Source organism: Diuraphis noxia, unplaced genomic scaffold (assembly GCF_037042655.1).
Source record: "Diuraphis noxia isolate RWA-SAM2 unplaced genomic scaffold, SU_Dnox_SAM2 contig0005, whole genome shotgun sequence".
NCBI classification, from domain to species: domain Eukaryota; kingdom Metazoa; phylum Arthropoda; class Insecta; order Hemiptera; family Aphididae; genus Diuraphis; species Diuraphis noxia.
Genome location: NW_028301715.1, coordinates 24,583,615 through 24,598,571, shown reverse-complemented (window position 1 = coordinate 24,598,571; position 14,957 = coordinate 24,583,615). Strand labels below are relative to the sequence as shown.

The 14,957-nt window shown below is 31.5% G+C and overlaps 1 protein-coding gene and 1 pseudogene across 2 annotated transcripts; both read left to right on the top strand.

The window, feature by feature from the left end:
* The first annotated feature begins 1,659 nt into the window (after positions 1 to 1,659).
* On the top strand, positions 1,660 to 4,038 carry LOC107167510 (heat shock protein 70 A2 pseudogene; annotated as a pseudogene).
* A 725-nt stretch (positions 4,039 to 4,763) lies between these two features.
* LOC107163676 (presequence protease, mitochondrial) lies at positions 4,764 to 10,404 on the top strand. 2 transcript variants are annotated; one of them, XM_089229232.1, is made up of 3 exons: positions 4,764 to 4,931; positions 5,074 to 5,104; positions 7,177 to 10,404. In XM_089229232.1, exon 3 carries the CDS (start codon positions 7,198 to 7,200, stop codon positions 10,204 to 10,206), a length of 3,009 nt encoding a protein of 1,002 aa, XP_089085358.1. In that variant the 5' UTR covers positions 4,764 to 4,931; positions 5,074 to 5,104; positions 7,177 to 7,197; the 3' UTR covers positions 10,207 to 10,404. The 2 variants fall into 2 exon arrangements, with proteins under 2 accessions (XP_089085358.1, XP_089085357.1); XM_089229231.1 differs by having other exon boundaries at positions 4,764 to 5,104.
* The last annotated feature ends 4,553 nt before the right edge of the window (positions 10,405 to 14,957 follow it).

Here is a 14,957-nt window from a genome sequence, read left to right as displayed (position 1 = left end):
AGGCTAAAATCAAAGGAATGTTGTAAAAAAAATTTAAATAAATTTGTATCAAAGCATAATATAATGATGTTGATTTTTTTTTTTTTTTAATTTCTTAGAGAATTTAATGAGAATATTTGTAGGTATTTGAGAGAATATTACATCAAAAATGTGATGTTTTAAGAGAATATATATATCCAGTGTTTAGCAAGCCCTATATATTTGTAAAATTTCTTACTCCACACTTGCATGCAATGATTTTATAAAGTGAAATTTTATTCTTGCTACTGTCTTAGAAAAAGCAAAAAGCAATGTATTACGTGTATTTATATATAATTATATATATATTTATTTATTTATATACAATAATTTAACAATGCAATTGAATAAAACAACAAAATTCAGGAAATACTCATATTTCCTAGTAGCTGCCATAACATTTATTTTTTGTTTTGTAAACCGTAGTCCGTAGTGCACAATTGTATATTCGTGATGCACATAAGAATAGGGCCTGGTGTTAAGTTATAAAACATAAAAAAAAGGCGAACGATTCAAGAAATAGTAAATTTTATGAATTTTTCTATTTAATAGTTTAATACTATGTATTATGATAAAATAATTTTCAGGAATTAATCATAAATGATAAAAACCATTAAAAAACGAATTGGGAAGAAATTTTGATGTCAGATTATTTTTCAGTTTTATGGAATCCTTATTTGTATTAATTTTATTAATTGCTTAATTGTTTTTATCATTGTTTGTATTGTTAAGTAACTCAGTATTAAATATAAATTACGAATTACAATATTACATACTTTCTGATATTTCCCCCGCGTCAATATTTTTTGCTTTCGACTTTTAGTTAAGATTCTTTATTTTTATTTTCTTCAATCATAAAACATTTTACATTATTAATTTATTTAATTTAAATAATTTAAAATGTAATATTTTAATATGTAAGAAATGAACAATAAAATGAAAATTATCTATATCTTAAATTTTGCTTTAAATAATTATTTTATTTTCAACAATTTATCTAATTCGTTTAATTTTATTTAAATTATTATATTATATGATATTTTTTGATCTATTAATGTTATAAATTCAAACCATTTTGTTAATTAACTTAAAATATAAATTAGGTTCAACTAATTACGTGACATATAACAAATCTTAATTGTTAAATATATATTCTTTTAATAAATTCACAATAATAATTATTATTTTTTCAAACTTGAGCACTTATTCAGGACTTACTAAGTCACCATAGTATTTGGGTTTTAGCATAAAAATCAGTACAACGGCTATTTATACTTTATAGTTAATTATGAAAATTATAATATTATATGTTGGTCAGAACTCAGAAGGCATCAACAAATCGAATGCTATTAATTCCTATACAATATGTTCGGATGCTCCTTGCCTACCTATAAATTAAAATTATTAAAATAAAAACAAATATATATAAAATGAAAAAAATAACTATTAACGAATAAGACAGGGAAAATTCTAGAATGTTCTTTAACACTATTGACTGTTGTTATATTGTATTTACGATTCGGTACCGATGCGCCGGTAGTGCGGTACAGTGGGGCGAAGGCGACGCGGACACGGGTGGGCGCACGAAACTTCTCGAACCTTCTCGAACGTTCGGTCGGCCATATAAACGCTGAACGCGCGCCGCTCGGCAACAGTTTGAATTCGAAGCGGTAACAGTGCGATTCATTGTGCGACATACAACGATCTTACCACAATATTTGTCTATTCTCAGTGTTATTTCCGAGTGCGGTTTTAATTTAAAATACTAAGTGATTTTAAATCGTAGTCGATTATTGCAGTACTATATCTACTTAACTATTGTACTGTGCTTTCAATATCACATACTACCTATACGTTTGATTCTCGTCGTAATTTCTAATCGCATTAATTGTGCGCGGTTAACAACTATATTGCCGAAATGGTCAAAAGAACAGCGATTGGTATCGACTTGGGTACAACCTACTCTTGCGTGGGTGTCTGGCAACACGGAAAAGTTGAGGTAATCGCCAACGATCAAGGAAACAGGACCACGCCGAGTTATGTGGCATTCACGGACACCGAACGGTTGATCGGCGACGCGGCCAAGAACCAGGTGGCGATGAACCCTGTGAATACGGTGTTCGACGCCAAACGGTTGATCGGCCGTCGATTTGACGACGAAAAGACGCAAGCTGACATCAAACACTGGCCGTTCAAAGTGGTGAACGATTACGGTAAGCCCAAGATTCAAGTGGAATTCAAGGGAGAACGGAAGGTATTCGCTCCGGAAGAAATCAGTTCGATGGTGCTGACGAAAATGAAGGAGACCGCCGAAGCGTATTTGGGCCGTTCCGTGACGGACGCCGTGATCACGGTGCCGGCGTATTTCAACGATTCGCAGAGACAAGCGACCAAGGACGCGGGTGCCATAGCCGGTCTGAACGTGATGCGAATAATCAACGAACCGACGGCTGCGGCTTTGGCTTACGGTCTTGACAAGAACCTGAAAGGTGAGAGGAACGTGTTGATATTCGACCTGGGTGGCGGCACGTTCGATGTGTCCGTTCTGCAGATCGACGAGGGTTCGATATTCGAAGTGAAGTCAACGGCGGGTGACACACACTTGGGCGGCGAAGACTTTGACAACCGACTGGTGTCTCATTTGGCCGAAGAGTTCAAGAGGAAATTCAAAAAAGACGTTCACAAAAATCCGAGAGCGTTGAGGCGGTTGAGGACGGCCGCAGAACGTGCCAAGAGAACCCTGTCGTCCAGTTCGGAGGCCACAATAGAGATCGATGCTCTGATGGAAGGCGTCGATTTTTACACGCGAGTGTCCCGAGCGCGTTTCGAAGAGCTGTGCGCTGATCTGTTCAGGTCGACGTTGCAGCCGGTTGAGAAGGCATTGGCGGACGCCAAGTTGGACAAAGGAGACATACACGACATAGTGCTGGTGGGCGGTTCGACGAGGATCCCGAAGATCCAGAGTCTACTGCAAAACTATTTCTGCGGCAAACCGCTCAACCTGTCCATCAACCCCGACGAGGCAGTTGCTTACGGTGCCGCGGTACAGGCGGCCATACTCGGCGGCGACACGAGTTCTGCGATTCAAGACGTTTTGCTCGTGGACGTCACTCCCCTGTCGCTGGGCATCGAGACGGCTGGCGGCGTGATGACCAAGATCATCGAACGCAATTCCACCATTCCGTGTAAACAAACCCAAACGTTCACCACGTACGCGGACAACCAACCGGCCGTCACCATCCAGGTGTTCGAAGGAGAAAGGGCCATGACAAAGGACAACAACCTGTTGGGAACTTTCGACCTGACCGGAATACCTCCGGCGCCAAGAGGTACGCCCAAGATCGAGGTGACTTTCGATATGGATGCCAACGGTATATTGAACGTGTCGGCCAAGGACAACAGCTCTGGTCGTTCCAAGAATATCGTCATCAAGAACGACAAGGGCCGCCTGTCTCAAGCCGAAATCGATCGTATGCTCAGCGAGGCCGAACGGTACAAAGAAGAGGACGAACGACAAAAACTCAAGATCGCGGCCAAGAATCAGCTGGAGAGCTACGTGTTTAGTGTTAAACAAGCGTTGGACGAGGCAGGCGACAAGCTGACCGATTCCGAAAAGAATACCTGCAAGCAGGAGTGTGACGCAGTCATCCAGTGGTTGGACAACAATCAGTTGGCAGACAAAGAAGAGTACGAGCACAAACTAAAGGAGACCCAAAAGAGCTGTTCGGCTCTAATGATGAAGATACACGGAGCGGGTCAAGCCGGCTGCGGCGGCGGGCCACAACCCGGCGCCAATGGTTTCCCTGGATCCCGTCCCGGAGGACCTACCATTGAAGAAGTCGACTAATTGCTTTAATTATTATACGTATAATTGTATATTTGTAAATACTTGAGTGATTTGAATCCTATATTCTCATTGTTAAGTATTCACTAAGTAGATTTAATTTATGACTGATTTTTCTATTGTAAGATTATTTTGCTAAAACTTGGTTAAATAAATATTATTTATTAGTTGCTATACATATTATCTGTTTTTATTTGTCCTGAAAAATAACTACCTACCAGAAAGTGCAATTATTTAATAACGCATTTAATTAAGCTGTTATAATTAGTATAGGTACGTTGTATTTCATATTTATTGTTTGATTGTATCATATATTATGGTACATAAACTATTACTAATTACCAGTGGTTGACTTGGAATTAAAGTAGTAGAGGTACTCTGGTTACTTTTAAAATGTAGCGTCCCTAGCATTTTAATATAACTTACATAATCATGGTGGTGGGGGGTTAAAAGTTTACTTAGCAATCCGTCCCATGCGTTCCCCTTTAAAAAAGAAGCAGGTGTACGCTAGCGTATCCAAAAAATTAATAGAGGTACTCGGTCCCCCCGCCCCCCCCTCACCCAAGTCAACAACTGCTAATTACCATGTCTAAAATATATTGACATTAAACGGTTTGAAATTATATAGGTTTGAAAATTTTAATCTACACAGTTTGAGCGTTTAAACACCATCGTTAATTACTAATCAAAATATTTTAAATCTATTCAATTTAAAAAACCTTATCATGATTATCGCCAATATTGTTTATCTATATTACGCGGCTTAATATTCCATGATTGGTAGGTATTTTCTCTGATCATACTTAGAAGAGAAAATATTTATTTAGCATCTTTTTTAATCGTGTATACCCAATTATACTGATAGTCACGGACTAGTCCGTGTTGATAGTCGAATTGCTGATAACAAACTACTAAACTACGAGAAACGAGATCAACTTAGTACTTACTATTCACCAACGACACCAACTCAGTCATCTCACCGTTCAGTGTTCTACTGTTCTGTGTTCATCAGTTTTTAGTCCTGTTTATTGGCTGTCTCCCGTTATTTGCTACTCTGCAACTTTGCTAGGTATATTAGTATATTATAGTGTTTTGTCTTTGACTCGTTGTCGTCCAGATAGTAATGTTTATTACAAAAATGTAATAAATTAACAATTACCTGTTAATTTTATATTCAAATAAATTAATACAAAAATATTGGCACTTTGCAGATTAGTTATTATCAAATATACCTTTAAATATGTGAGTATGCTTTATTATTAGTTAATTTATACCAATTTTATTATAATGTGAAATTGTAATTTGTTGAGAATTTGACAGATTTTTAATATCTAATTTAATTTTTACAAACTATGATTGTATAATATACTCATTTATATATTACTCTAATGTTGCCTGTCATAAAGTATGCGGTCTACCACAAATAAATAAATTAAAAATTATATCATAATATTATAGTATAATTATTGTAGTAGTAATACCTAGTAAAAAATTTGTTTGTCAAAAAATTGTTGTCCTGTATAAAATAAATATAATATTATGTTATACAAAACTTCGGCCATATCTAGCACCATAATCCTGGGTACCTGTGTGCCACGGTTAATAGATATCAAAATATTATAAACATATACAAGGTGATTCTTTTAAGTGGGTACACTAATTATCTCGAAAAGTATTTACTTTTTTCAAAATATTTTTATACATGGTTTCAAGTTGTTAAAAAACCAACGTTTTCATTAAAAAATTATATTTTTAAATATTTTTTATCCTTATCATTTTTTAAGTTTTTTACTTTTTTGAATGACAACATAGAGTTTTAATTTCATATTCCAAAGCAGAATAATTTTCTAAGTATTTTGGTTCATAAAAATCGAATTTAGGGCCAGTAGTTTTTGAGTTATAAGTATTTAAAGTTTAGATTGGCAGAGTGGAGTGGTACGGGGTTACCCCGCAAAATGTTTGTCCACTACTCCGCTTGTCTAAACTTTAAATACATATAACTCATAAACTACTCATCCTAAATTTGATTTTTGTGAATCAAAATACTTAGGAAAATATTCTGCTTTGGAATATGAAATTAAAACTCTATGTTGTCATTCAAAAAAGTAAAAAACTTAAAAAATTATAAGGATAAAAAATATTTAAAAATATAATTTTTTAATAAAAACGTTGGTTTTTTAACAACTTGAAACTTTGTAAAAAAATATTTTGAAAAAAGTAAATACTTTTCGAGATAATTAATGTACCCACTTAAAAGAATCACTCTGTATAGATTTATGTGTATTTTTTTTTATATTTCAAAAATGTAATTATTGACAATGTATTATGAGATAAAAAAATTAACCTATTAATTATTAAAATTATAATTATTTTCTATTATATTTATTTATAATTTTTTATAAGATCGACACTTTGATATAACTTCTTATATAAAATATTAATTTTGGCCCAAATGATATGTCATTTATGCACCTTTGGCACTTATGTCATATAGTCAAGGCAATACAGATAAAGTGTTGACCGAAGAAAAAGATTAAAGCGTATCTATTAAGCCTATGTAAAAACCAGCTGGTTGTAGGTAGAGCCTATAGCGTTTGCCGGTAGGCCACATACTATATACTAATGTTAATATATAAAAAAAACAGTGGTGTTCGTATAGACCATAGAATTAGTGAAGATTTGTATAATGTTCTATGTGTCAATATAGGTCAGTATTTTTAAGATTTTTCAATAATACTTTCAAATTATTCACAATCAATAAAGTCTTGCTAATATGGTTAGTACAAGTACTTTTGATTTTTATGACTAATCTAGTTGTAAAATTTTAATTTTATCTAAACCATGGAGTCTATTTTATTTAGTCTGTGTCTGAACATCCAAGGCTCACGAAAAGGTTAACTTTTAAATTATGGCGATGTCAATAGTAATCTAATAAATCGTCTGGCTTCTTAGAAGTGCATACTCTGTCAACTTATTTAAGTAATTGATTTTCTATACATTTTAAGAAAAAAATAATTTCAATTTTATATGCATGTTGTCTTATTATCCATTATACTAAAAATAAAATAAACACGTTCAGATACTTGTCATTTTTATTATAGTATACTAAGTCATTTTGGGATTATTACTGGCTATAAGTTATGTCTGTCTATGAAAAATGTTAGCCTACAAACACTAAACAGTTTTAATTCTCTTTGTTGGAATTCAAAGTATGATATATATAAAATAAAATAAAATACATATTAAAACACATTAGGTACATGACATGTTGCTTATTATTTTAATAAATTATTGTCTTAATTTTTTTTTTTCAGCATTAATTTTAACTGTTCAAGATGCTCAGACTTTCAAAAACACTTAACAAACACAGTAGAAATATTCGTGGCTTAAGCGTTCTAAAAACTAAAACACCAAATGATGCTATTTTCAAAGTTGGGCAAGTAGTAGAAGGCTTTGTTGTTAAAGAAATCAGACCAGTTACTGACTTTCAACTTACTGCGTTGCGCCTCGAACACCAAAAATCTGGGGCAGATTATCTGCACATAGATAGAAATGACACAAACAATGTTTTTAGTGTAGCATTCCGTACAACACCGAAGCAGTCTAATGGATTGCCACATATTCTTGAACATACTACATTATGTGGCAGTAAAAAATTTCCATGCCGTGATCCATTTTTTAAAATGCTCAATCGATCCATGGCCAATTTCATGAATGCAATGACTGCACCTGATTATACCTTTTATCCATTCTGCACTGAAAATCAATCTGATTACTACAACCTAATGTCAGTGTATTTAGATGCTGTTTTCAATCCAATGTTACGAGAATCTGATTTTCGTCAAGAAGGTTGGCGTTTAGAACATAAAGATGTGGATGATAAGAGTTCTCCAATAGAAATAAAAGGGGTTGTTTATAATGAAATGAAAGGTGTGTATTCAGATAATCAACAAATTTACAATGATCATTTTCTGAATTATATTTTACCAAGTAATACATACGGCATCAATTCAGGTGGTGATCCTAATGTTATTCCATCTTTAACTCATTCAGATCTCGTTGCTTTTCACCATAGATATTATCATCCAAGTAATAGCCGTTTTTATTCTTATGGAAATTTTAACTTAGAAAATCATCTTAGATTTTTAAATGATACATTTCTAAAAGATTGTTCAGCAGATCCATCTATTAAAAATGAAACAATGGTTCCAAATGAAAAACGTTGGACAACATCTAAACGTGCACATGTTGCTTGCAGGGAAGATCCAATGGTACCTAAAGATAAACAATCGTCTTTAAGTATTGGCACCCTTTGGAGCGACATCACTAATACACAAGAAACCTTTGAGCTAGCTATACTTTCAAGATTATTATTAAATGGACCTAATGCTAAGTTTTACAAAGCTCTCATAGAACCAAACATTGGAACAGATTTCAGTGCTGCAACTGGCTTCACAGATCAAACGAGAGACTCATTTTTTGCAGTAGGGCTTCAGGGTTTAAAGGTATCAGATTTTGAACGCGTGGAATCAATTTACGAAGATACCATTAAATCAGTCATAAAGGAAGGTTTTGATAATCGTGATATTGATAATATTTTACATTCTGTTGAACTGTCTATGAGACATCAGACTTCAAATTTTGGATTACAACTCTTGTATGGTACTTTGCCTATTTGGAATCATGATGGTAATATTTTGGATTCAATGTGTGTCAGTGAAAAGATAGATGAATTTAAGAAAAAATTATCTAATCAACCTAATTATTTACAATCACTAGTTGATAAGTATTTGTTGAATAATAATCACAAACTTGTTATGACTATGTCACCTGAAAACAATTTTGAAGAATTGAGAAAAGAAAATGAGGAAAAGTTACTAAAAGAAAAACTGGCTACTTTATCTGATGCAGATAAAGAAAACATTTATCAACAGGGCTTGGAACTTCGGAATCAGCAAGATGCGACACAAGATGTTACATGTTTACCATCTTTGAGCATCAACGATTTAAAAAAGACAACTGATTCTGTACCACTTATAATGGAAAACATTAATAACACTCCAGTTTTTATATTTCCACAACCAACTAATCACGTGACTTATTTTAGGGGTTTAATAAACACATCACATTTATCTAATGATTTAAAGACACTCATTCCATTATTTTGTAATGTTGTAACCAGAATGGGTACTAAATCTATGGACTTTCGGCAGTTTGACCAATTGGTAAGGAAATCTACTGGAGGTTTGCAAGTGTCCCAATCCATTATAGATTCACCTAGAAATTTATTTAACATGAAAGAAAGTGTTATTCTGAATTCACATTGTTTAGACAAAAATGTTGATGAAATGTTTGATCTATGGAAACAAATATTTACCCAAGTAACTTTTGAAGATGAAAACAGATTCAAAACTCTTATACAAGAAGAAGCAAGTAGTTTGGCCAACAGTATTTCAGGTAGTGGGCACATGTATGCCATGTTGTGTGCAACTGCTGGTATCAATCCAATTGATGCTCAACGTGAAACATATGGTGGACTCCAATATGTAAGTGAAATGAAAAAAATTGCCCAAATTGATGATTTAAAACCAATATTGAAAAAACTAGAAAAAATCAGTGAAGAAATATTGAACAAAAATACTATGAAATGTTCTTTAACCATTGTAGACAATAATTCCACAGCAGTTAAAGGTCTGGAAAGTTTTCTAAACACAATTTGCGGAAATTGGGATCAGTTAAATGAATATAATAAAATTGATAAACAAGATAACAATGTTAAGTGTTTCCATCACGTGCTACCGTTTTCTGTAAATTATTGTGCAAAAGCTTTACCAGGCGTTCACTACGCTCATAAGGATTTTGCTCCTCTTAAAGTTCTTTGCAAGTATGTGAGCTCAAAATATTTATTACCTACAGTGAGAGAAAAAAATGGTGCTTATGGTTCTGGTGCTTCACTGAGTACGTCTGGAAGCATTCAAATGTTCTCTTACCGAGATCCAAAACCAATTGAGACATTTGAAGCCTTTGATGGTGTTTGTAATTGGGTAAATAAAAGAAATATAACAATTGAAGAACTGAATGAAGCAAAATTAGCCATATTCCAAGGAATAGATCATCCTGTAGCACCAATGTCAAAAGGTAATGCATTGTTTTTCAATGATATGGACCAACAAATTAGACAGCAACACAGAAATCAAATTATGAATGTAAAAATTGATGATCTATTAAATGTAGCTAACTTATACTTTTCAAACACACATTTTGCCAAAGCTTTAATAGGTCCAGCAAATAATGACATTCACTCGGGAGCTAATTGGAATGTGACTAACCATGAAGACTTATAAGTTATAAAATCATATTATTGTACATTGTATAATTTATAAATTTAGTCATAGGCTGACAACTACTAATGTTATTAAGTTTAAAAAGTTGTAAATAACTGTGTTGTTTTAGTATATAATTTGTAATAATTATGAATATTATAAGTTTGCAAACAAATCAAACTCTGATTAATATTAAAATGTTTTGAATTTTTAGTTAAACATACCTTGCCATTTTATTTTACTAAACATACATATTATTCATTAATATGGAGCACTCCATAAAGAATTTTCAGGTTTCAATAAAATGTATTTAATGAAGTATAACTCTCAAAACTAAAAATGTTGAAGCAGGTGCCAATCAAAAGTGCTGGTAAATACTATAAATTAGAATCATGATGCTTTGTACAATCTTAATGACAAAATAATGCTTTCAACACATTATGTGATACCCTATTTAGTATTTAGCCTTTATCTCATTATAAATTTTATATGCTTGATGATTAATACAAGTTAATTAACACTAATATGTCATTAATCATATAAATATGTAATATCAAATTTTACAGGGTAATATAAAATTATATTTATATACAAACATGAAACAAGAATTTTTATGCAAAAACAGTTTTTGAGAAAATCAATTTTCTTATTAATAATTGTCATTCAAAACTCAAAACTGAATAATTGTAATTTAAAATTTGTAAATACTTGAATCTTTCATCAAAAATTTATTATTTATTATATATTTTTTAAATACATATCATATTTATTTTTGTTATTTATATGACATAAAATAAGCTTTTTTGAATTATCTTTATACAATTTTTTTCTCTAAATCAAAAATTTTGATAACTTAACAATTAATACAAAATAATATGCATGATGTTCCTCATACGTAATTTTTGCTGTAATTTAAATAAAATAATTACTCAACAGATACCTAATACAGTAATACATTGATAAAATATTAAAATGTATACATTTTGTGGAGTATTGACAATATAACAAAAAAGTGCAAATTTTATAGTTGAAAATATATTAAATTTTTAATTTTATTATTGAAATTAAATAACAATTTTTTCCAACATGAATATGTTTTGGACAAATTGATCTAAATTATAGTCCGTTTTGGTGAAAAAATATATACTATATGTCTATATGGGCATTTATTCAATTAAAACTACCCTTTGGGAGAAGGCCCTATTATTTTTAAGGTATTGCAAAATATTATAATAACTTAAAGCTCAAATAAAAAATGGACAGTAAAGTTTAATAATACCTATATGGCTATATTATGCGTTAAATAATAATAAATCATAAGTTACTTAATAATAAACACATAATATTATTGTTTCGCAGTAAAAAATACAAAAATAGGTAATTGAATGGTCATAATATTTTCGTTACGAACTGTTCGATTTTCGAACCGAACCGAACACCCAGAATTCATAGACATTTAGTTATAGATCACAAATCATAGTCATAAAAAAGTTATAATATTTCATTTATTTGTTTAAGATAACTAAATGCGTAACGCGATATTATTTTATTTTTAAAATCAGCTATAGCTTTACTAGTCATATCACATTTTAATAAAGTGGTTATATATATATATATTGTATAGTATTGTATGTTTAAAGCTAATGATTAGTAAAGATTTCATCTGTATCTAGGTTTTAAGATTTTTACCTCGAACAGTCAAAAATAATTCCACTTATCCAAATGGACTATTAATTTTTTGGTAAAAAGTTAAAATCACCAACTTTGACCAGATAACCACCGACCTTGACGTTAGCATGATTAAAGACATCTTTAATCATGACGTTAGGCAGGTAACCTAAAAAAATGGGTACCTTAATGCGTTTGTTTACCTATAGCAAAAAATTAAACGCAGTGTTCTATTCAAAAACTTAGCCCACACATTGGCTCATATTTGATATTAGTGAACCCGTATCCGCCGTATAGATGTATATTTAGTAATTAGTTATAATATTATATTATTACTAATTAATATTTATATTATATGTAAGTATTACTTCATTAAAACTTAGTCAATAGTCGTCAGTTGTAGTCAACTCTTCCTAGAAGAAAGTCGTAAATACACCATTGCATTAGCCTGTGCGCCCGGATTGCTTATTAATTATTTTTAGGATTTATCTCGTGGCATTAATTTATAATCAATGATTTAACTAAATGTTTAACTGTTCAAGAATATAGCATTTTTCATATTTTCCACAATTTATAATAATATAGCCAAAACACGGCATAGCCTGTCAGTTGTCTCTTGTCGACGTGGACGAACCGCAATTTTTCATCTGTGAAAATGTGGAAATAAACGATGATAGTCTCGACGAGGTCAAACTATAAGTTAAGTCTCGTAAGGTGCTTGAGAAAGATTTTTCATTTTTTATACTTCTTTTTAAATTTATGTTGTAAATAATTTTATCCTTTATCAATTATTCAATTTATAGACGTATACAGAGTGCCCCGTGAGGATATACCCATTAGCCATAGACGTCAGAGTGGATTAGACGGTGACTCGCAGCCCGGATAAAAACCAGTTTTTTGCCGTTTAATCTATTAACTAAAAAAATTATTAATGAAAATTAATGAAAATAAAATATTGAAAGGTCAAAATAATGTTCAGCAAAATAAACTCTATAAAATAGGTATCTTTTTTTTTTTTATTATTCATGGTACAACTTCAACTGCTAAGGTTATTATAGCTTTTAACAAAATTAGTATTTAGTACATCATAGTAAAATATGGTTATACAATAGGTTCTTAAATTAGATTATACATATCAATTTGTTTTAAAAATGTAATTATTTTGTTGGTGTTGTCATAGGTAGGGCTGAGGGCTTCAAAAAGGTTGTCGGGCAATTTTAGATTTTTCTGGTATCTATATGGATACGGCAGTGGATAAGGAGATGCTTGACTGTGAGAGGTTCTCCGCAGGTTAGGCACATTACAGGTTCTTCTCTGCGCATAAGATGCCCATGGGGCATCTTTGAAGGTATCTTTATTTTTATAAAAAATTAAAAAATAAAATAAATGTAGCATGTAGGCATGTAAATCCCTTGTCTATGTGAGTCTAATAAAAAAAAAAACAAATTGATGATATTTATCTCAGGAGTCAGGAGATGTCGCATCGGGTAAATTCTTGTGTGACATTCTGTATTAAAAAAAAAAAAATAAAAATAAGAATGTAATATAATAATTAAAAGTTGTAGGTACATCGTAGATACCAGCAGCTGTATTGTATATATATAAATACGTAAAATAAGATAGGTATGTATTATTTTTTTACGTGATTATTATAATAGTCTATAGATACCTGCGAACCAAAAATTAAAATACCTTCCAACGAAAATAGCTTAATAGCTGAATTAATGATAACATAGGTACTTACATCAAATGATGAAGTGTAAAATGCTTTAAAAAAATAATGCAAAATTCAGTTGGTTTGATTTATAAAGTAAAAAAAATGTCATTGTACAGAACTTGAAAGTATGTATCAGTGGTGTAGCCTAAAAACAATTTTTGATGGTGCGTTGGAGGCTATACATTTTTTCTTTAGTTTTTATAGAGCTAAAAAACTTATCACCTGATATGACCCTAATGACACCATTATACATAAAAAAATTCGAAGGAATTTACTTCTTCCCATTTATCTGTAGCAACATAATTGGTGTCTATAAATACCTACTTTTTAAAGTACCTAATACTTATCTGTAAAATGTATGTGTGCCTAATTTTAATGTATGGGTGGTAGGTACCTAAATACTTTTCACATTAAATACATATTTGTATTTGTATTAAATACTTTTAAAAAATGTTTTTTATAAGATTGGGTAAGCAAATTGGTTAGATGGGTTATATTGCTATAGTGTTATAAATGTATAATAGGTGTATATTATCAGTAGGCTTATAGATAGCTATTCTAGCTAGGAATGCCTTAGATCAAAAAATAAAAATAATTGGTGTAAATATAACATGGATCATATCGTATAACCGCAGATTTTATATAATCTGTGGTATAACCATTGGACATTGATTGTATTATCACCTCAGACAGGTAAGGTCTTCAGTTACGAACCTGCAGTGAATAATTTGAATTTCCATTTTCCAAGTCTGCATTGCCCATTTTTCCGGCAGCCACAGGCCATATAGGGATTAGAATAAATAAAGATATTTACAATATTTTGTCAAGGATATAGTGTTAGAAATTAGAATCATAGAAACATAGATAATAGATTAGTTATGCAAATTTTACGCTATATTTTGATTTTTGATTTGGTGCTAAGGAGGAAAGATCTCAATCATAGTCTATAGATAAGTAGGTATATAAAAACAAGTACCTATATAATATATATATTTCTTTTCCAACTACCGCCTTCCACTAGTATATATACAGCCGAAATTTACGCTATTTATGAAGCATTAAAAATTGTCTTATCTTCAAACCCGGAAAATTGCAGCATTATCATCAGTGACTCTCTGAGAGCCCTCTCATCAATATCAAACCCCTATTAAAAAATCGAGCTCGTCCAACATATCCAGAAACTAATATCTGAAATAAATAGACCAACAAACTTCATGTGGGTCCCCTCTTACATTGGGATACCCGGAAATGAGAAAGCTGACTCTATAGCCTATGAAGCCACCTCCTTCCTTCACAAAGATAAACACAAACTCATCCGAAAATTTCAACATTATACATCATAAATTAATGGAAGAATGGCAAAAGTTCTGGTCTAACCTACACCTAC